This window comes from Grus americana, chromosome 1 (assembly GCF_028858705.1).
Source record: "Grus americana isolate bGruAme1 chromosome 1, bGruAme1.mat, whole genome shotgun sequence".
NCBI lineage: Eukaryota > Metazoa > Chordata > Aves > Gruiformes > Gruidae > Grus > Grus americana.
Window position 1 is genome coordinate 160515829 of NC_072852.1, and position 24386 is coordinate 160540214.

A 24386-nucleotide genomic window follows, 5' to 3' on the forward strand; every position below is an offset into this window, starting at 1 on the left:
GCAGGTTTCCAGAGTTCTCTGGGTACAGAAATGGTCCTAGCTTACACACACACAGAGCCACTCAGCTTCACAGGAACAAATTCTTTCAATTAAAAAGCAGACCCTGCCTAAATAATGTGATCGGAGCAGCAAGCCAAACCCTGCAGGAAGTTGATCAAAGCCCAGGAAAACATTCCAAACCCCCCTTATTTCACCCACAGGAAAATACAAAAAAAAAATTACATACAGGACATTGACTTTATTAAAAATTATGTCATGTGCTGAAAGCTGCACAAATCTGATACAATTTCTGGATAGGACTTCTATGCCTGAAAGACTTTTTTTAGTTTTAACAGTCAATTAAAAAAAGAAAAAGAAAAGAAAAGGGAAAAAAAAAAAAAAAAGAAGGTAGCTCCCTCTCCCTCAATCTTGTCCTGTAATTTCCCAGTATAGTTTCCAGGCCAAGTGAGACTGCACAGGTCGGTACTTTGGGACACACATGTTCATTTGGATTTTCAAAACAACCTTCTCTCTCCTGTATTCTTTCACCTCCTCCCCTTTGCACCTGCTGTTACCTTTGTTATGCTTCTGATGACCTATACCTTATTCTAAATGTAGGTATGTATTAAACATGCCTGTGTGTATATAAATAGACACATACATACACACAATGTGCAAACAAAAGCACATACAGAACATACAGAAACGTACATTAAATGCTTGAGATACACGTGTAGATTGGTGTCACGGAGTCACAGTTCGGAATCTTGTATTACTTCAGCTTGGTTTTACAGAGATGTTCACCTCTCTCCACCCCACCTCCTGAAGCTCCTAAGGTGCTAATACTGAGCGCTTCTGAGAGTCGAGCCAAGGAAGTTTATTTCTCAATCTAAACCTCAAACCCAATATTGTACTACCTTGGCATTAGCGCCCTATAACCTCCTGTGTTAGCCTGAATCACCCTTAAGGTTAATATTCCAGCCTGTGATCAACAGTAAGCTGCTTCAGACAGCGAGGATTCAGCAAATGCAGGGTCATCCACATCTTTGACAGTAGAAAACTAGAACTATATATAGAAAAGTTAGCTTTTTATCATTTTAAGACAGTATGTAGCCAGCTCAAAAAATGAAACCAGCACATAGGACACTGAGCTTACATCCATCGTTACAGAAGTCCGTCTGAATTGGACATGAAGTCATTCAAATAATTTCAGTTCTGATCCTATTCTATCATTCCATTTACCTTTATTGCTTCCAGTGAATACCTTCATGACCTGTATCTGAATAGCAATTCACTCAGTTTGTAAAAAATTTAAATTTACAGTGGTCACCATAGCTTGCAATACGCACGTGAATTTCCTCGCATCCTATCTGTGTATTATGTGCTGAACGACAACTTTTATTTAAAAGGGAATTCAAGAAATAAAATATTACAGGCATTAATAAAACTTTCCAAAGAATGACACAATAGTCCCATAACCCTTTGCTGAATTGAAAATGAAGCGATCTTCAAACCTCTTATTACTGTAGTAAAAAATCAAGTACTGTAACATAACACGTAAGCTAGAGAAATTAGACTGGTAAATGAAGAAAATACTATTTTTCTTGACAGGTAAATCTAGTTGTTGTGGTTGCTGGAGCTTCTTTTCCTAGTCATTAAGTCTGATAATATGTCTAACAAGGATTTCCAAGAAAAAAAACCCCACCTACTTTATTTTAAAAATAAATTTAGGTGATATCCAGAAATAAGTAGAAACTAAAGTTACTTTGAAAAAGATAACCAGACTAGAAACCACCAAGTGATCTGAAGGCTTGGGAACAGTTCACGTCATTTCTTAACATCGCTTTGAATCACCAGTCACGCAGAGCCAGTTTCTCTTTCCTGACGCTCTTGTTGGGATGACCTTCGTGAGTCTGTCCAGCAGGTGGCTTTGATCTTTGACACGTACAAACCCTTCAAGTTCCTTCACACACAAAACCATCAGTGCTGCAGTAGAAAATTAGTGGCTACATTTAAGTCATTATTTGAAGCCCTCAGAGCTTCTAGAGCATCTCCCCTGGAAAATCCCATTTCCATAAGTCGTGCAACCTGGAAAAGAAATAACATAGCACCACTTTAAAAACAGAGTTTTATTTGCACTGTGTGCGCATTAGTCACGTTAACAGTCTCAGAGATCACTTTTCCACTGATTAGGCTGTTCAAAAGCTGACTTCTCCAGCAAGGAAGCAAGCATGGCTATGCACCGTCACAAAGAGGTATCTGGGACAGCATGCTTTAAAACATCGCTGCAGACAGATATCAGACTGCCTTCTGATAGTTTCTTCAAAACGAATCGTTTGTTGAAAATGCCACATCTGCATTTTCCTAGCTGGTCCAATTTTGAAAAAAGAGTAAAATAGGAAGTATGGCACCACATGTGACAACTACAATCTCATTATTCTCAAAACAGCCTGAGTCAATGAGATTTGATGGAAGAATTACCTGGGAAAGGGCATATTATGACAGTGATTTTGGTAATCAATAACCACTTGACCATCCCTCTTTATCATATCACGTACTTGACACCTAACCTTTTTGCTCTGTGCAAATTACCACATGTAAAAAGCAACGTAGGTATAACCAAATTTAATTTATGATTACATCCCAATCTAAAGTACATTTGACATCTACAATTCTCAATTACGTATGACTGAAAGTCACCATATAACTCATTCACTTTTCCAGCGAGGGGAAAAACAAGAGGGAGGGGGGAACATAAATTAACTATGGCCACTGGCAGCGTAAAGCATTTCCCACTCTGCTCCAAATGGCCCATGACCAGACACCACAAGTCCTCAACCTGGACGTCCTGAGCTACAGGAGCTGTCTGTCTGGGAGCTACCGCTGCTCCTCCTCTGCTTGCATGGAGACGGCAGCAGCAGCAGCAGAGGCCATTTACATCTCAGGTGGACACTTCCCAGGGTGCAAGAACAATATGCGCTAGTATTCAAAGTACTTCAAATGCCTTTTAAAAGAAAGGTGCCATTAAAAGCAACCTCCCGTTCCTCTAACACCTCCAGAACTTTGTGCCAGGTCCACTACTGCCAGGTATGCCCAGAGGTGGGGGTCCTCATTCTCTTAATCTAAATACACTGTTACAAAGCGTTTGAAAACAGCTGCCTCGGTTGTCAGAATATCAAATATGGTACCGATTATTTTGGTGCCTTTCCCCCTTCTCCCCGCCTTACAACCCAATGTCAGTTTCTCACCTTCTTGTAGAGAGAGAAATGAATTGTTACTTTCGACACCTCTGCAACAACAGCGTAACTTCAAACTGGATTTCATAGCCCGTAACTTTCTACAGTTTCCTCTGATTTTTCACCTAAGATTGTGTTTTTTTATGAGAAAAAGGGCAGGCAGCGGAATAAAAGCTAACCACAGAAATACATTTCAGAAGAAAGGTTTTCACTGCAGTTGCCATGAATTCTAACCTTAAGAAGTGGTGGATGGAATTGCAATGTTCCCATTTACAGAAGTAGCCAGCAAGCATCACAGAGATTGTAACAACAAAAAGCTCTTTTCATCTGAATATATTTTAACCACAGGAACTGAATCCAGCTCCAGGAAACAGAAATGTATACTCGTAACGGTAATTTAAGGTGCTAAAAAACCCACAAGAAATGCAGAGATTTTTGTAACAAAGGGGTTGCAAATGCTTGCAAATTTTAAGCTGAAGAACAGAAGAAAACCTTGCCTTTCTGCCATTCTAAGACAACTTGTGCAGTTATTAGCATAGTCCTGAGAAATCAAAGGTGCTTAGATTACTTTTTCTTTGCAGGGCAACCAGGCAGTGCTGCGAATGACAGCAATCAGGTGAGCTCTACAACTTCAATGCATGAGAAAATATAAAGGTATATTGCTTTCATAAATCTGGGCCTAAAGGCTTTGGGTAAGAATCCAGCATAAGTCAGACTAATGTAACTATTTCATTAGTTCCAGCCCAACAATAAAAGTTTCCATAAGCAAAATTAGTCAATAAAGCAAATAAACAAACCAACCCAGCAGGGAAATCTTTTGGTCCATCCCATACCTGGCACTGAATAGGCTTTCAGGCTGGCCAAAACTAAGTTTCTGGGTTTTCTCTCAGAAGGTGTTCTTTGGCATGGGGTTTTTCTTTTTCTTTTCTTTTTTTTTTCCTTTTCCTTTTTGAATGTAGACCAGCAGGTTTGCAGTCAAAACCACCAGTGCAGTTAAAGTTTTTAACGCTTTGAACATAACCTAACATTGAATCAAAACTAGAAATCAGATCATAACAAAGATTTCTGTTTGGAACAAGCTCATTTTAAACTAACTAGAAATGACAGTGTGGTGCTAGCCAGTGTTGATTTATCTCCCTAAAAAAAAAGGAAAAAGGGAAAGAAAAAAAATCGCCCTTGAAACCTACTCTTGTTCAAGGGTAAGAGAAACCTTAGACTATAAAACGGCCAATGCAGTTAACTGCGGATAGGCTACAACCTGGAGAACTTGAGTGCATGCAATAAATCCCGAATACAGAAACAACACTATTATTAAATTCTTAGATTTCTTAATAAATCATCCTCTCTTCTGAGAATAAAACTATCAACAAAAGCCTAAATCTATATTTGATAGGAAAGACACAAACTTCTCAATAAGTGAAATCAATCAACCCCATTATTGAGGGAAACATCCAAGTTTTAGACCAAGTGTGTGTTGCAGTCCACAGCTGGCATAACATTCTTATTTCCAAAAAACCTACGTGACTGAATTGGAAACTTAAGCTGGAGACCTCAGTGAAGGAAAACTTGCACATCTACAAGACAAATAATGAAATCTATTTGTCATTTTTCCTTCTTTGAAACATTTATTTTATCAGATTTGAAGAACCCCCACTAGTGAAACTGTCTCATCTTTCAATACAAAAGACAGTTACACATAAAAGCAGAAATTCCCAAGTTGATTTGTAACTCTGGTTTGGATGGTAATGATGATTTGCTGTCTCTATTGTGACTGTTATCTGATATTCTAATTTGTGCTGCTATAGAGAACGTTTAGGAAACTGTGTCAACAGATGATAAAAAATTAGTAGAGGTAACTCCTAACCATTTTTTTAATACCATTTTAAAATAGAAAAATGTTTACCTGCTCTTCAGAGACCTCAGTAGGTGGAGGTGTGTCTTGTTCAGAAGGGCGATGAACTTGATAATTCGCATTATGTCTATGACGTAAAGGAGGAAACAGTCTATTCCAGTTAATCATCCCACCCTGAAACCAGACACTGCTGTCAGTCTTTGCAGAAAGAACTACAGATATTTTTAAACAAAAAGATCATACATCCCACATAATACGAAAGGCAAAAGTTTGAGTAAAATATGTTGAACAACAAAACCTGCTGCAGTCTCTTATGAAGTCAAAATTGGGACTGGTTACCGCTTCACTAGTCATTAGATGTAATCACTGTAAATTAAGGAGAAGTGCTAACAGGAGGAGGAAAGGGTGTTTCACATGCATTGTGGAGGATCTGGTTTACTACAGTACTAGACTTCTGAGGCTGAAGGCCCTGCTCGCTTTGCCCGGGATTTGCCTGGCCAGAGATGCAACAGTGGGTCCCGCAAGTGCTTTGCAGGACCACCGCTGGAGTTAATCAGGGAAAAAGAGTGCAAGAAATAAGTGGGGAGGCAAAAGCAAAAATGGATTCTCGGTGCATCAGCAAGACCACATCAGGAAACTCAGAACAAGCCCGACCTTCAGGATAGCTGTGATTTCCACGCAGGTGAGGACTTCTGTGACACTAATGCGACTGTTACGGACACGCAGAGCACCTCACTTAACTCCTGCCTGTTAAATACCGTTGCAAAATCTGGCCATATTCCAGCGCCAAAACATTTTGTAACTATTTGTAATAATACAAATACAGCAGTGATGTATGTGCTGTGTAAATCACAGAACCGAAACTTCCTTTTAACAACCAAGCTTCAAGTCTTGTAATAAGAAGATGTTTAGAATATAAAGTACAAATACTAAAGTACAACCTTTCTAATTGTCCACAAATAATTAATCCTCATTTAATAGCTTAAACAAACATTTTTTTTTTGTATCACACCAAAACCACAGACCCTGCAAGCAGGGAAGAACAGCAAACCTCAAACCTCTCTTTTCTATACAATTTGTTAAAATGCCTTTTGCAGTTTGTGTTGTCCTTTTCCCCCTCCCCTGCTCCATCTGTTACTATGGAGAAGATCCCCCTCCCTCTCTGTATATATAGGACATGGACTTCCTTCCTCTAGTTGCTCTATTTTAGCTCTATACTGTCGTTTCTCAGAAGACCTTCCTCTTAAAAGAGGGTTTTTTTCTTTTTTTTTTCTCTCTCAGCGAGGGCTCTTCCTGCCTTTATGTACCCCTAGAGAATTAAATGCTCTCTGCTCAATCAGATCAGCAGCAGCTAAACCTGCTCCTAGACAAAAAAAACCCCACCAACCAAACCAAACATGTTTGTTTAGTTTTCTTGCCCTTTTTTTGTTTTCTTCCTTTCTCTCCAGAGGAGACCCCGCCAGCCCAGACACCACAGGGGGCAGTGCAATAGCACGCTTACAAAAGCATTGGGACAGCCACGAGATTTGAAACGCTGGCTTGGAAAGTGTTTCGGTCCCATAGCGCATTTTTCCCTGTGAAGATGTGCAATAACTAGGAGTCATTGCTGGTTTTCAAGACATAATTTCCACTGTTAGTGATTTTGAATTTAAAACATGATTACGTATCTACATTTCTATTTTGCGTGCTGTATAAAACGTTCGGTTAAAAGTCATGAGTTTTTAACCAAAGGATTTTGTATAAGCCTTGTGTCAGCCAAACAGCGGAGCACAGTAAAAAGGAGAATTGGTTTGTAGTTTAAACCCAGAGAGGGATCTTAGACCTTCTACTGACACCACTGCTCTACTCTGTGGCCTTGGAAAATCACACATCCTGTACTTCCCCATCTATAATTTCCCCCAACTCAGAATTACATTGAGTTTTAATTCATTAACTTTGAATTTCCAAAAGTCTAATAAGTTCTACAGTTCAGCAAGAACACTGCGCTAATGCTGCTTTGACTGTTTTTACTCTTTTGAAAGACCCGAGGGGGAGAAAATAATGTTTCCTTAAATTGGTGAAATGAAAAATGCTAACAGGACTATGTCACGTTTCTTTGTCAGAAGTCACACAGAATAATGTGTATGATATATAAAATCTACAATAAATGAATGAATTTAGCAGTATCCCAGTGTATGTGAAGACTGAAATAAACGTACCTTTCCAGCCATGCTCTCAGCTTTACTACTGAGCTGCCTATTCCAGTTTGGTTTTGCATCTTCTCTGTCCTGTGCGCTGCCACATAACACTACAAAGAGACTTGTCTACCTCCTTACTCTAAATTTACAATGCATTTTAAATTAATGCATACAAAATTCATTACTTTCAGTAAAAACATGCAGATTCCTTACTAAGTTAACTATTTTGTTTTGAAGGTTTACAGCAGATATCTTGATAAACTATAGATATAGTGATATGTTCAGAAGAGTTCCATGTGAGGACTACTAACCCTTTCCTGGAAAAAACAGACTAGACAAATTACATCAAAATAGTGAAAAGATCTTTTTCAGTTGCCCTCAGAATATTGCAGTTATCTTTGAAAACTGTGACAAACATAACCCATCGGTTCTAAGTACATTAATGAGGTAAGCATATCCAACATAAAACAACAGTAAGGCTGAAACTCTTAATGGTATGTGAACACTGATGTTTAGGATTAATCCTAACATTACGGTCTACTTCTCATCTGTGATGAGAAAGTTTACAAACTGCACCAAACTCAGGCACATGAAGCTTTTTTTATCCTTAACGGCAAGAAAATTGGTTCCCCTCATTGACTTGCCTCTAATTATATGATGGACATGCACCAAGTCAGGCTCAGAAGAGCAGAGACTCCAGGAACTGCAGCGGGAGCTCTGGGACTGGTATTTGTGGTCAATCCCATAAAGTAAAGGTAAGGAAAAATGAGGATGTGCAGCTAATGTCTTAGATCCACAGAAGACGGAGATCAAGGCTTTCCAGAGTGGATGGTGAGTGCGTAAAGACTTTCAGACAACCTTAACTATCACAGCAGAAATACATGTAGATCTGTGAATTTTAATTTGACTCAAAGCAAACAGCAAAAAAATGTCTTAAGTAAATATCGCAAATTCCAGTTAAAAAATGTGCCAAAGGAGATTTCCAGACTAATACTCCACTTTGTCTCACAGAAATTATTTTGCTGACAATGATGATTTCTGTATTACAGTGGGTTTTGACCATGTTAACACACTCACTCTGCGAGAAGTCAGGAAGATTTCACATGAAGATATCTAATTTGATGAATTTAAGTGATGCTTCTAGGCCATCTGAGAGACCCTACTGGGGATCAGCAAACTAAGCCACAAATCCAGATCGCCAGGCAAATCCACTGTTGTGAGGCAGGTGTAAGACCAAGCCTAGAAGTCAAGTCAGTAAGTCAGGAGCAGGGAGGGAGGTAGCCAGACGGCTGGGCACACGCGCGTCCACAAAGCAGCTCAGCAAGGACCAAGAGCAAGGACCTGAACTTAAAAGCAACTCCCAGTCAGAGTGGCTGAGGCCCCAACAAGGCTTCTCGCACGTATTTCTAACCACAGCTCTCTCTCACACGAGTCTGCTCCAAAGCTGAAGAGCTGTACTGTACCAGAGCTGGTCCTCGGCACTGAGAGCCTATTGGTGCACTCGGGGACGTGACGTGATAAACCAACACCTTCCCCCATTCAGTGCTCTGGACAGTAGCCACTTGTCACGTTATCTACGCTACTTGTTCACGGCTATTTCCTTAGTCCAAATTGTCCATGTCCAATTGTGTGAATGCTGCACGATTTACTATAGCAAAAGGAGTTGTTATTATTTCTTTTTACCATATTTAATTCCTCCATTGCTTTGTTTATACTGCAGGATGAGAGGCTGGAGGAGGCCTCTGCTTATGGTGTGAAAACAGCACCAAGCTCACCGTAGTCAAGAGGCAGAAGGTTACCATCAACTTGCATGTGCTGGTCCCAGTGCCTGCAGTGGGAAGCTATGAAGAACTTTGAGTCTCCATTGCCAGCTGTTATACTCGTTTTCATGGCATTAATCAGAAACTGTGTTTCAGAAGCCCTGACTGCTGCGCTATTAAACGGAGACAAGCACTGAAAAAAATCAGTCTACAATTATTCATAAAAATACTTTGTACAAATTGGTGACTGGGCCCTTATTTCTGTCCGCAACATAGCCTTCCACATGTCATGGGGGAAAAAACATTTGACAAAGAGGCTGCTTCATTAATTAGTCGAATAGAAGGGTGATGGACACACCTAAGAAAGGCCTGTAAGCCTTTCCTCCTCCCTTACTTCTCAGGTTGTAATTTTTTAACTCAAGAAAAATTCTGTTTCCTTTGGTTTAGCAATGCTGGGTGAATCTGTTGATTGTAAATTTTTTATTACTGCCTGGTAGGAGACAAAAACACCAAGATGACCATTTTATTGGCCTCTGATAAATCACTACCAGAAGTGGATTAGAACACCGGTGATGTTGGAACTTCTGTTACAGGAAGATGACAAACCAGTCACAAGTTCAGATGACCGAAGAATGAGATTTAAAAACAGACTGGAATTGGATTAAGGGAATGGGAAAATGGCAGCTCTTCATCACAGAAAAGATTGTAAGGAAATACCATATTGATGACTTATTCTTGGATAGCTGCCAGGGCTTTACATACTGAAGTTGTGCCTTATGAGGTCACATCCTTGATGTCTTTTGTTTTCTTTTGGGTTGTTGTGTTTGTTGGTTTTTTTTCTTTTTATGGTGCCTAGGACAATGCTGTTTACAAGGAAAGGAGTATCCTCCTTTCCTACAGAATAAGAAAGAGATATTCATGCCAGTCTAGAACTAGCAAATATCTCTGATTGTACAGCTTGCTAAAACCCCATTTCTTTTCACGTAATCTCCTCCCTCTCTTTTTGAAAAGGCAGCTCTACTTGTTTCCCTTATACATACCTGTCCTGGCATAGTTTGTAAAACCACTTCTTATCCAAAGCTTGACAATTAAAAATGTTGTATTATGGACAAATAACACATATCCATTTAAGTAGCTCTCACATATGCACATATTTTAATTAGATTAATTTAAAAAGAAATGAAAGAAATGCTTTATATAAGTCCTCTTGAAAGTGATGCATGTAGTTAAGATATTTTGATAATGTTATCTCATGTATATGGTTAATGCCAACTCGCCATCTGTTTGCACAAACAGGAAGCACCTCTTCTATCTGTCTTGTTCACCTTTTCTTAACATAACAACCGCAGCGAAAGAAAAAGAAAAAAAAGGAAATTGCTTTGCATTTCATCTTTTAAAGTAACATTTTTAAAGTTTGCTACTCTGCATAGGAGCCGTTACTTGGTACGGACATAAATACTGTCATATGTCTTTCATATAAAGCTTCATTTTAAACAATAACAATAACTTATGTACTAAAAGCAAGAAACACGTGCTTTTCAGACATAATTTTTTCTACAAGTTATTGACTCCAAAGTACACACAGTGATGACACAAACAAAGAAAAATCATAGCCATGAATGATACAACGATATCTGCTGCCCCAGTATCTGAACACTGTGTAAGAAAGATCAATGGCAATGGTGAAATCTCGAGTAGACATCCAAATATCTAGTCTGCCTCTTTTTGTGAGGACAAAACTCTTCTGGTTTTGGTTTTTTTTTTTTTCTTTTTTTAAAACTTTGATAACTTCCATTTTTTGAAGGGGGGTAGAAATATAACAGTATTAGTGTTGTGAGCATCGTTCTTAGCGATGGAAAGAATATTTCACCAAGAAAAGCACGCCAGCGATTTCTAATGATTTTCCAATTTCCTCTGGAAATTTATCCTACAGACAAATCTCTTCAGCCAAGGGGCTCTGTCTCCAACTCTTACTTGCTGCATCCTGAACTTTGATGCCTGCACTGTCCCGGAGGAGCTCATGTGTCACAGAAGTTCAGAAATCCACATGTGGTCTTTTCTGAAGCCTGAGCAGCTATTTCCTTTGAAATCTAGGAGGAACACCTTAATCTCGCCTCTGAAGCTGTCTGAGAGGCAACAGGCACGATGTGTTCATAGCAGCAGAAGCCAGAAATGCCAACGGGCAGGCACATCTGCTCCCTGGAGGTGAGGTGGGAATGGCTGCCTCTGCCTGTGCCTTCAAGGGAGGTGCAGAGAGCTCGTGTACTCGTGCGTGCGCAAGCACTCGACCTTGTAGACCACTGCTTGTCACACACAATAGGAAGGGGTGCTGTCGTTTGACTCAGACACACGACTAGCTGGCAGTAAGTGAAAAGCTGTGTAGGTGCTCCCAGAAGCTGGGACTCTGCATCACGGTTACATTCACTTTTCAGTACTGCTGTGATGCAGTAGTTCAGCCAGAAAGTGATGGATCACTGTGCCAAGAAGAAACAAGATCTTTCATATCAAGCAGAAATTGAAAGACAGCATTTTTTGAGAACTGATATTATTCATTCACCTGACATTAGGGAAGCGTGGGTCAGGATTCTCGGACTTTGTTTGCACTAATAAATGGGGATTTGGATCTTCCCGAGGCAGGTCTTCAACCACCTTTTCAAAGCACTTCCTTTTCCAAACTTCATGGCTTCACTCTTGACCTTCATCCAAACTGAGCTTTTGCTGGTGCTGTGACATCACAGATATGGTCATGGCTACATCAGTTGAAAACATGCATCAATGTCATGCTATTGGCAAGCAGGGCTTGTCACTTTTCCCCCGCAGAAATCTCAGCTATATATTGAAAAGCAAGTTCCCATTATTAAAAATTAATCTTTATAAGTGAGTGCCTTCTCAGAGGTGAAGCTGTCAATTGTAATCACCACCTGATTTTTAAAGGAACAACATGATTTGGAGCTGTTTTTACATTGGGTGTTCAACACTTGCTGAGTGAGACAATTGGGTCTGTGTGCGGGTCCAGTGTGCCAAATGCTGAAGGCAGGTCCACCAGCATGAACACAGAGTCTGTACTTGAGGAGACGACCTGTTAGCTCCATTGTAGACATTTTACACAAAACAGAGACAGTTCTAGCCCCTACTACATGGCTCTTTGGATGTTGACTGGTGACAGTGGACTGTTATTAAAACATGACAATTAGACAGATAATCCTCCATTCACCTCCTGTGCACAAACCTTTTCAAAGAGGAGTAAGTAGAGGCCGAAACAAAAGTGAGAAATCAGAGTTCCAAGATTGTTTTGATTTGACAAGCTGAAATAACAAACAACGAGCACTAAGAAAACTCAAACCCAAATTCTCCAACATACTAGCATGAACACATACTTGAGTATATAAAGGGCTACTCTACAATGATGCAGGGGAAAAAAAACCCCAAACAGATTAGCATCCCATTTTGGGATGTAGAAATTCAAGTTCTGTCTTGGGTTGCAAATAGGAGGGGCTTCCATTTGTTGATGTCGCAAAGTCAACATACAAGGTGTCACACTTGCAACACTGTTTGGCAACACTTTTGTATCTATTATGCCTCTTAAGCTAATGCATTAAGGAACAATTGGCGAAACCTTCCTGAAGTTGTTACGTGCTAATATCAGAGTTCTAATCAGAAAATCTGAATACTAAGATGGACCACTTGCTCTCTGAACTACATGCTCCTTGGCTACTGCATGGTATGGAAGATGACACCAGGAAGAATAAAGGGCCTCCCATCATGACTCTCTCAGTGCAGACAGGAAGGATTACAGAACAAGCCCTAGAATCCAATACCGACCAGCCCCCAAACTGGATGCCTTATTTGCCCCATGTTCAAAGCTAGAAAGGAAGGGAAAGGTACAGCTAAAAAGAAACTTGCCTTCTGTAAACAGGAATTGATCAGACAACAGAGAATTAAACACTCTGGAAATGCTTGGGGAGATTTATATGCCAGGAGCTTTTTTATGAGGAATTGCCTCAAGTTAAATTGTCTATTTCTCAAAAAAAATATTTGCTTTCAAATAAAACAGTATTTTGCTTTAGGAAGTTGTTCAACCACTGTATCAACCACTGCTTCTCTAGGGAAACTGGTTACAAATATTAAACCAAATTCAAAGGCTGTAGCTCAAAAGCCCAGTCAGACAGAAAGAGAATTTCATAATTCCAGTCCAAAAAAAAAAAAAAAAAGATAGGTCAGTGTGTGAGTGGTGCTCAGCTGCCGGTTGGGGCTAAACCACGACAGTGAGGTAGTACCAAGGAGCAGGAGTCAGAGACAGTTAGCCTTGTGATTGTGGCAACTGGCTGTTAATGAGACACATTCAGCTTATTCTACTAGTACTACTAAGTGTCTGTCAGTGTGTGGAATTTCCATGAAAAAGACAGAAAAATGAAGTCTGTGGAGGAAACAGTCATAAACTGTTCATTACCTGGATCAGCACCTTGGAAACTCAACTTTTTTTATTTCATACCTGGAATCCGTGAAAAAAGTTATTCAGAAAAAGAAAACAGAACTATCTAAATAGCAGTGGGTTATCACTGCTGCAAATATGTTATTCAAATGAAACGGTAAAAACCAAAGAGTTCACACATGCCAACATGAGCAGTATATGCAGTTTTTATACTCAACAACATCTAAGAGTAAAGCTCCCATTTTGAAATAAAAACAGGCTTTTTCTCAACACAAAGAAAATATTATTAAACAATTACAGAGAATAATCAAGATGTGAAAATGCCAGAAGAATGCCAAAAAGCAAAGGATGAGTTAAAGACTCACTGAGGGCTGAAAGAGAAGATACTGTTTTCTCTACAAAAATGGAAGCTGTCTGTGATTTCAAAAAAAGCCTTGGGATGTGTCCACATATGTACATCAACATGCAGAGGAAGGGAAGAATGAATGAATACTGAGTCTAAATTTAGCGAGTTTTTACTGCTGCAGCGGATACGCTTCATTCGTGGGCTGAAATAAACCCATAAATCACGTATTAGTTAACAGAATTCTTTAAAAATATGACATCAACTCTTGCACACATATCTCAAGAGTCTGAGTTCAAATAACTTTTTTATCCTACTGGTACCCTACATATAGCTGTCTTTGAAGTTTATAGCAAGGTTGCTAAAGGCCGTTTCTATTCTATTACATCACAAAATCCCAAAGTAGCCTTAGGTAAGACAGACTAGTTAGAATGGAAACCTAATTAGACAAAAAGACTTTGCCTAACACTTGGCTGAAAATCTGACCTGTTTATTCAGGTAACACAGTCTGGTAGAATCCTTCCTGACAATAATATGTCCATCTGTGGAACAATACGAAAAAGCTGCTGCCATCCAAAGATCTGGCTAGGAAAGCAAGAGTTTGTACAGACCCGGCAATGTATAAAGGTTGCAGAGGGTCTTCAGGGTTCAAAACGTCTGTTTTGAGGGACTTCTTGTCGGTACTCAAACTTCAGAAGTTATTCAAGAAGACTTGGTCAAAGCGGCCGGTGGGAGAGCTAAAAGAATATGCTCAGCTCTGGTTCTTACACTTCTTTGAGAAGGCGGAAATGGACTGTCTGGGAGTATATTCACTGAGGGATTTTTTTCTACCATCATGAATGAGGATAACATTCCTCAGGAGTAATTCTTGTGCCAGGAAAGTCTTTGCTCCATTAATCTATTATTTCCAAGGTTAGGAGTTTCCTCCTTAGATATAACCAGAAAGTAAATCAGTAATCTAGCCTCACAGTCCTTAGTTGACAAAATGTGAAACTTGCACATTTCTCAGGATACGCGACTCCCCATAACAATAAAGGTGCTCAGTGTCTACCCACAGAGTATCTCTACAGTGTCCCAGGAGAAAGACATCTAATGAATGAACAATCAGAGGAAGTCACATTGTTATAAAAGAAGTTTGGTCTTTGCAAGCAGAAGAATCTCACATAGAGATGTCGTGTGATGTGAATCAAAGGAGCCTGGCCTCACTGAAAAGTAAGGGCAGTTGGAATAGAACAACAAAAAGGCAGGAGGGAAAAGACAAAATAAGCTTAAAGTGGAGAATGGGGCAGAAAAGAAATAATGAAGACGTTCATATATGGCTGTAGGCTTATCACACAGTCTGGAGCAACCTAGTGAAGCTCTTTTCTGAGCCAAGAAACTTAAGAGAAACCAAGAAGCAGGCAATACAGCATCTTTAACATGTTCGGCATGAATGAAGGAATAAATGCTCTGCGGATACAGAAAGCATTTTTTCAAGATGAAAAATGACTGAGGTTCATACACCGGCCCTCCCCAGTCGGCACAGGGGTGAGCGCTCAAAGCAGAAGTGGTATTTAGTTGCCAACAGAAGGCGCTGACCACCTTTTCTGCAACTTTCCACCACCTTGCACATATCTGTCTTTAGTGATAACAGTGTTGTCAATAATACCTAGGCACTCCTCCCTTATCTATCTGCCTCCCACCAAGTTTCTCAATAGGAAGTGAAAGTCAAGTTGACTCCCTGCTATCACACTGGTGCACAGATGCAGCAGTTGCTTCCCTTTTCCCACCAGGGCTTTCATTTGGGTTACAGAAAGATAAACTTTAGAAATATACTGGGAAATGAAAGTGATGAAGACATAGAAAAGTCAGGAGAGGAAGGCCAAAATGTGTATCTATATTACAGTATTGAAAGGATAAAGTAGTGCTCAAAGACCTCAACTACATCTTGTCTGAACAAGAGAAAGGCAAGAGGGATCCATCCCTAAAATTCTATGAGCTTCATGATGCACCAGCAAATGATGACTGGTGGTGAGATGGGCGGGAACTTCCCCCGAAGCAAAGAAGAAACACCTAATATGGGAAACAATGGAGATGAAGGGGAAGAGATGATGAAAATGTGGGAAGAAAATGGCATAGTGGGGAAATGAAAAGAGAAAGGGGAAAAAGAGATCAGGTAATGGGAAAAAAAGAAAAATAGGATACATTATTTAAATTAGAAACGAGGATAGACGAAAAAGAGTGGGAAAGAAAAGAACTAAGAAACTAAAGTTTTAAAAGCAGTAACAAAATAGCAAGCTGGTATTTTTTGAGGGCATGAATACATATGGGACACATTTTATTCTACTGCCTCAAAAGATGCATGGAGGTGATGCTCAGTAATTCTCCATTTGTGACAAATTTATCATTTCTCAGGATTATTCATGGAAGAAAAAAAAAAAAGAACCGGAAGTTTTCAATATGCACATTGCCGGATGTTTAAGGGCTGTATCCACGGCAACTAGAAGCCAAGAGAAAAATCAGTCACCATGTAACCACAGTCCCCTGAGAAACTAGCAACGTAAGATGATTTTTTCAGTTTCTAACAACATATTCAGACACAGTACCATTGAACATTTAAGGGCTAAAATAAGGTACATCAAGTAATGAAGCTGGTGGTTTATGTTCAAATCCTACCACATACTCAACCTACTTGAAGTTATGGGTGTCTTGACAACCCAGCACTCTATGCACAGCTCCATGCTTCAGGCTCCTCCAGACCAGAACATTTCAGCTAGAGAAAGACTGGGAAAGGTAAAGCTCAAAGAGTTGCCAGCAAAAAAATTCTGGAGTGGTTGAGGCTTTTTTTTTTTTTTCAGAAAGCATCCAAAGTGAATTCTGCTTTGGATAAAAAAAGCTCAGTGAACAGCAGAAAAAACCCCCCAAAACAATTATTTACATCCCAGTATATTGGAGGTACAGTAAAAACAACTTAGGAGAAACTTTTTTCCCCAGTTCCTCTTCCCTCCTCCCCCCCCCCCTTTTTTTTTTTTAACTTTTACTCTTTTTGCATTCTCTGGTGTAACTTGTCAGGCTCACATTCTTCAGAATTTCTTGCAAAGATTTGAACTTACTACAAAAAATGTCTATTTAAGAAAGGGGCCTCCTTACGGCCAGAACAGTTTGCCACACTGCACAGACAATGGAGCATCATTGAACCACCTACCATGTTCTTGCGTTCTCCTTCTATAATGCTACCAATACACAGGGAAACCATGCTGCCTCTTTCCTCAAACAGATGAACTGAAGAGTAAAGGAGTAGGAGGAATGAGCCAAACGACTTCTGAAGGGGCAGCTAAAGAAAATTGTTGCACTATGGCGTACAAAGGAAAGTTAAAGTTCACTTCCCTCACCAAACAAAATGGAAAGCAGGAGAGAAAATGTTAATTTATCTCACCTATGGCACATTACCTACAAACAGCATATGGGAACTCCAGAAATCTGCACAATGTTCTCATAGAATATAATTCAAAACCATCTTTGATGACTGATATATACTTTGCAGCTTTTATTATTTTCAGTTTCACAAAAAAACCTCCCCAAGAAACTGATCTGCATTCTTTATCAGCTTTACTCCCACAGGTAAAATTATCATTTAAATTCCATCTGCAATGTGATCTGTTCAACTCCACTGTCTTCAAATTATACCTTTCCAAGCCTTTTGCTTTCAAGCAAAAGAACTGCCCAAGTACAGCAATCCAGAATGTGGATATTCAATTTTTTTTTTTTGTTTTCAATTTTTAAATGTTACTTTGAGATTGAAATTAGCCCGCTTTTCATTTTTACCACTACATCTCAACATTTGTGAATGATACTTGTTGTGATTTAGTTGATGGCCAGTAAATGAGTCATTAAAAAAAAAGGCTCGTCAAAAGCTTTCATGACACATCTTTTCTGAAGAGCCTCTCTGAAACATTCATACATGGATCCCACTGCCTTCTAATCACTGGTTTCAAAGATTAGCACTATCAGTTAACTAAATGCTGCGCTCAAGTTAAAGACCAAACATGAAGATAACTTGAAAGTGTTTCAGCAACTTGTAAAGGGAAGCATCTTACTGATGTTCAAACAATGTTCATTTATGTTACTTAAACCCCTCCACCTTTTTAAAGAACTCTACTTGAAGTCAAACATGAAAAGACTTTTTTCCACTTTCATTGTTCATAGCCGAAGGAAAGGAGAAGATGAGAAGAAAATGTTACCAACTCTTCTTTTATCATTTATCGTTCTGAACTTATTTACCACTTCTGCAATTAAAGATATATTATAAAGATTGTCCTTCATAACTGGAAATGGCTTTTTCCTCCTATCTGAGGAATCTTGGCTGCACTCTACCCGGCAGCTTGTAGCCCAACAAACACTTTCAATTCATTTTCTATTACAAGAGCAACTTTCATGAATTGAGTAGTTTCTAGTTCAGTTCTCGTGTTAAAACTGATTAACGTTCCAATGGGAATAGAGAAATGTAGATTAGGATCTTTCCACCTGAGGAACAATTTCATCAGATTGAAATGCTAAGAAATCAAGGAAAACAGAATTATGTTATCAGGGAAAACAAAGATTCATACTCCAGTTGTTGGCCAAAGCTTTATGCCATCTCACCTCTAATTCTGGCAATATATTACAGGTAACATAGCTATACCTACTCATGCTACACTACCTCGAACACAACAAGAACTCGTGTATCAGTACATAGCTGTGTTTCAAGCAGAGCAAACTCAGTAAAGACCTCAAATTGCTAGGCTGTAATTAAATTATGAATAACGTATGTTCACACAGAGCAATGCAAGACCTATGTTGCCCGTTAGGTTTGATAGAGGAGTTACACAGACATCTAAGATACAGGAAAAAGTGAATTGAGACACCTTGTTTTACTGCCCTACGATGCCAAGTATCTGAATATCTGCATCTGCTGGTTTGACTAAAACAGAGAAAATAAAAGGGCTCTGTGATTCTGTTCAATAAGGAAATAAAACAAGAGCAGTAAATGCAGCAAACAGAAAGTCCCTGTGGTTGACCTCTGTAAGATACTTAGAGAATTTAATTTCTGCACATTCTTAAAAGAAACAAGCCATATTCAAAGTACTTCTACAAAGGAGTTATGTAGACAATTTTCAACCCCTCTGAAAAGGATGCTAACAATACAAATACTCAGAAGAGTCAGGAGGGTTCTGACTTCCTAACTTTCCACAATGGTTCTTACTGAAGATCACCGAGAGGCAATCACTTTACCTTCCAGCCTCATTTTTGGTGAAAGAATGCCAGAAGTACTGATAACCTTACAGGATTGTCTCACATTCTGCTTACGTCTCATGAAGCAGTTTTAACATAAAGCTATATAAAACACCTACATGGCTATCAGCAGTACAACATCCTATGAAAGACTGATGAAGAAGAATAAATACATTATTTTTAAGAAACAGGAACCACAAGATGCATGAACTAAAAATGTATTTTTCCCATCACTTAATACAGTCCTTACAGAATGTGTATCAATACCTGCTGCTGCCTTTGCCGCCTCATTTGGGCAACCTGAGACATCATGATTTGACGATCCAGTAACTCCATTCTCTGCTGCCTCTGGATGTCAACTGTTGCTCCCATTCCCACTCGAACTTCATTCGTTGGTTCCGCAGATGAGAAGATTGGTTCAAGAGTCCAAGAAAATATCTTTGCTACCCAGCTGGGTACACAAAGAATGCGATGAACTTTTAATATACTGCTATTGTAGCAAATCCCAGAAACCTAAAAGCAAAAATGAAATGTTAAAAGCCAAAAAAATCCAAAAACCTTAAATACACCAAATTTACTTTGTATTTAGCTGCAGATAGCAGTTGGTCTTTCTGTTTTTAAAGCACTTTTTATTGTATTTACCCAGCGTTCTGAGTCAAGAATCAGAGAAAGAATAGGGGATTTCTTTACCTCTAACTTCCCCACAGCTACAGATGATTACTTTTTTAAATCTGTGTAACTGCATTGCCTGTGACTCAGAGAGCTGCTTGGGGTTTTTTGTTTGTTTCAGGATTTGAGCTCAAACCAAGTGACCCTTTCTCAAAGAGGTCAAAATTCAAACAAAATTTTCATTTCTAGTAAAGGAACTGGCCAGGGTATGCTGCATGCTGACCTGAGAAGGTTAAGGCTGCCCTTGAGGATGCTGAAGCATTGTAAACACTCCTTAAAAAACCCAACCCCTTAAGGGTTCTGTTCCCCCCCAAGTCTCTCCTTCTAGTAAAACCAAAACCAAAACAGCTGATTTGAAGTTAAATCTAAGAGTATGCACAGGCTTATTCCAAAAGGATCCCATCTACCTTCTAGGAGAAAAAAAAAAAGTTTCAAAAACCAGTTAATTAAAGACTGTGATATTGAAAAAGCCAGTTTTTGTAATTTCCTTCTCCCACCTATGAGAAAAATACCCATTCCCTGCATTCACAGTCATGCTTGCTTTGGGCTTGATTTCATTTCAGATTCAGGAGGAGCAATAGAAATCCATATGCCCCATAAATGATCTACAGCATCACTCAGCCATCGTTTCAAAACCCATTACGAAGCCCCAGCACTTGAGCCCAAAGTGGTCCAGCAGGAAGGACAAAGTTTGTGCACAAACTCTGTCTCCATTCTGCTTTATGCCACCTTTCAATATTTGTGACTATTTATTGTCTGTTATGCCACAAGAATTACTCTATGACAACAGAGTGAAATGAACAGGAAAAGATATGAACCCCCTAAAATCCATAAACATACCCAAACAATGCAATTATGCTAGAAGCAATGTAGAAACTCCACACCTGGGCTATTTATTTGGGGATATTTGTTTTATCTCATTGACATTTGTATAAACATACCAAATGCATTGCTGCATTACACAAAGGGAGACAGTATAGGAAAACACAACTTCCTTTGGAAGGGGTATGTTTTTCAGATTATTTACATAGTTATTGTTAATTATCCGGTGAGATAATGAGACTTTTAGCAAAAATACATTCTGCTTTGGAAAATGCTGACTTTCATTTTATTGTACTTTCATTTTATGACAGCTCTCAGGGTTGGATGTAACACTATTCTAAAATGAGAAAGAACAATTCTAAACTACCCTTAGCCCCTTCAATCATTTTGTGTTAGGATGAAGGTGGTAAACAGGATGGGATAAGAGGAAGGCTATAATCTCTGGAATCATAGGGAAAGCTGCCTGTAACAAAAATTTTTTGTATTAAAAAAAAGGTCCTGACGGGACTCCGGGAATGACAGGGCACTGGAAAAGAAGCTTCTTCATGACCTCAGAAATTCTTTCCTCAGCTCTAGTGAAACTGTCCCAGATGACTGCAAGCCCATGACCAACACTTGTGCACATCTACTGGAAACTAAGAGAGAACTATAACCGCCAAAGAATAAGTGGAGGAAAATTCATATCACTTCTACAATTCATCTACTTTTGATACGCAGTACTTGAGGTATCTACTGAGCAAGAAGGTCCCTCAGAAGCTAACCACCTGGTCCCAAGAGAGTAGATAGGCTCCTCACTCAAGAAAACCTAGACTGTAGGGCTACCAGGAAGGTCACTTTTTTGGGAGCAAGAATTACTGAATGAGGTTGCAAACATGTATACATTTAATCTGATGATTTCTTAGATGCAAAATGAACAAGCAGCACCAGAATCTACAAATTATCTTCTCTCCTCCCACCTCATATCGTTAGGCTATGGAGCGAGGCCCCCTCTTTGGTCCCAGAGATTCTGCATTCCTGGTTGCACAAGTGTAACCAGGCAGGGAAAGCGCTCCCCCTCAAAATACTTTGTCCAACATCACACTAGCATTTCCTCACTTCTTCCAAATGTCCCTCCCAGCTACTGATCTCTGCTCACTTACAGTCCTTTGTTAAAGGTCTGATGTTTTCAGGACTTTAACGTCTTGAACGGGTTCACAAACTCACAGGAACAAAACAAAGCAAGCGGTGATAGGAAAATCTACATCTCCCTGAATGTATGACAAATCTTGACATGTGTCTAAATGCATTAACCACAAACAGAACCATTCTCTTATCAACTCAAGATAGAAAATACAGCAAAGAGATAATATCAGTGTCTTTAGTGTCAGTAGTTTGGGACTTGTTTGTCTCACAAGGGAAAGTGTACTGCAAGCACCAAATAGCAGCTGCATCAGTAAAATCATGTTCATATTTTTCTAAGTAGAGACGGCTAGTCATAGAATAGTTTAGGTTGGAAAAGACCCTTAAGATCATCGAGTCCAACCACAAATCTAGCACTGACAAGCCCACCACTAAACCATGTCCCTAAGCACCACATCTACATCTCTTTTAAATACTTCCAGGAGCGGTGACTCAACCACTTCCCTGGGCAGCCTGTTCCAATGCTTGATAACCCTTTTGGTGAAGAAATTTTTCCTAATATCCAATCTAACCCTCCCCTGGCTCAATTTAAGGCCATCTCCTCTTGTCCTGTTTGGGAAAAGAGATCGACACCCACCTTGTTACAACCTCCTTTCAAGTAGTTGTAGAGAGCAAGTCATTCTAGAGCATTTAATCAGAAGAAAAGGCTTTATAAGGCTAAAAGTTTATGGACACTGCTAAAATGGAGAATGGCACTTCGCACTGCGTGTGAGACTCATACACATGGGTCCTACCTGCCTTCCTAACTTTACTGAGCTCACTGGAGTAGGATGCCTGGTCTATAGCCAATGCACCAGTTGCAGTGGGCTGTCTTCTCTCTCCTTGCTGCTCCTCAACAGTGGATTAGTGTCTTGGCCCCTCCTTGTCCTGCCTTAGACAAAAACTTATTGCATAACCCAAACGTGGACTTCTGTGCTCACAGAGCAGGAAGTCGAGAAGTCTGACAACATAAAGTTCACAGTAAAATCTAAAATAAAAAGCACCTGGTGAAGGAACAAGACAGAACTCTGTGGGATTAGCAGGAGAGAAGTGTATCTTCTACACATAGTTGCCAAGAAACTTGCTATGGACCAGTAATTGTTCAGAGCAATCATGCGAGACTGCAATTCTTCACAAATATAAACAGATGGAAGGACAGACTCAGCAGTGCAGAGCACCAAGTGTACACTGGCAACCCACCTTGTTACCTCCACATCTGTTAGGATTTCAGTGCCACTCCCCCTCCTCTCTCCCTTGATTTACTACTCCAATTATAAGGCTATTAGATGGAAGCGTAAGAAATTTAAAACGCTGTGCTCAGTAACAATTTTTCAAGAAGTTTCATCTAGTGAGGAAGAGATACCCATTTGCATATTTCCAATAAACCCAGAATGGAGACATTTGTAGTTAAAATAGGTCTCGTGATTCAGTTTGGTTTAGTGTCATCTTAATGTCAAGTATTTCCAAAGAGCTTCCTCTTTAGCTGGTTCATATGCAGAACTTGATGTCTATAATTTAAAAAAAACACACAAGCTTTGACAAGGTATAAAGTAGCTTTTTAGATCATTTGTCTTACAGACATGTAGTGAATTTCTAGTGTTTAAGAAAGTAAACCTACTTTGTTTATTCAATGAAAATAAAATGATCTCATTATATCCCAACTTCAGCACTATGCTTCATTTTAAAGGGCTACTTTCCCCAAACAGATGAGCCTCCAGAATATTTTAGGCTCTCAAAAGTCACCACAGAAAGATGTAGCAGTTCAGTTCACATTGTTAGAATTGAGAATTTTTGGCTGGCAACATAAAACGTAATTGTTAGAATTGAGAATTTTTGGCTGGCAACATAAAACGTATCTTAGTTGTTTTCTGTTAGTCACACCATCATAATGTACAACCTCATCCACCATGCCATACGAGGCACAATGCTAAGCAGAGGAAATGCAGTATGCTGGAAATTGTCTGGCACCCTGCAGAAAAGAGTGTGCTTATATTTTTTCATTTTTTTAACATCATGGCTTATTACTGGTTGTTCACATTAAGTTTCCTAACCTCCTCCCACCCCTGTATAAAGCCCAACTTCCTCTCCCCTTCCCTCATGTCCCTCCAAAGTTGCATACTTTTTAGAAAAAGGAAGTAGCTCTAGTTTCTCTTTCATAGTAGGTAAACCATACATGGAAGCTCTGCAATATTTTACATGACAAAGACACATATGTTCCACTACTGAGACATTTAAAATCACTGTACTTGATTAATGCTAAAAAAAGAAAATAAAATGGAAAAAACCATAGGCAGATTAGTGTAGAAAATGATGAAAGCAAACAGCAGTATTCTTAAGGTTAAGTGACCTTCCTGTACCTATTTTATCTGCTTTATCCTTAGTATGTTCTGAATTCTATACAACCAGAATCAAAACAAAGGGTTAAAGTTTGTGTCGAGATTCTGTACATACCTTGATTAGAGAAACCCATTTATCAAACCCAGAGAAACTGTGTGGAAAACACCCAACAAATAAACCTTGACACACGTATTTTCAACTTGTACTTATAACCTGCAATGTAATTGTAACACAACAGATTGTTTTGTTTGTGGAAATAGTTATTAAGAGTATAAACAGCCTTTTGCAATAGTTAGCTTGACGGAAGATAATAATAATAATAATAATAATAATAATAATAATAATAATAATAATAATAATAATAATTCTCT

General features: G+C 39.2%; 1 protein-coding gene across 4 annotated transcripts in view; it reads right to left on the bottom strand.

Moving 5' to 3' along the window:
- Positions 1-218: 218 nt before the first annotated feature.
- The window catches only part of UBAC2 (UBA domain containing 2), a 108342-nt gene continuing 84174 nt past the window's right edge, over positions 219-24386 (bottom strand). For 3 of the 4 annotated variants that reach the window (XM_054825342.1, XM_054825331.1, XM_054825322.1), the window contains exons 7-9: positions 19297-19542; positions 5119-5241; positions 219-2067 (exon numbers count right to left, since the gene is read on the bottom strand). In XM_054825342.1, the coding sequence (XP_054681317.1) occupies positions 1960-2067; positions 5119-5241; positions 19297-19542 (477 nt within the window). In that variant the 3' untranslated portion in view covers positions 219-1959. The remainder of the gene's footprint in view (positions 2068-5118; positions 5242-19296; positions 19543-24386) is intronic. The other variant, XR_008577091.1, reaches the window with a different exon arrangement.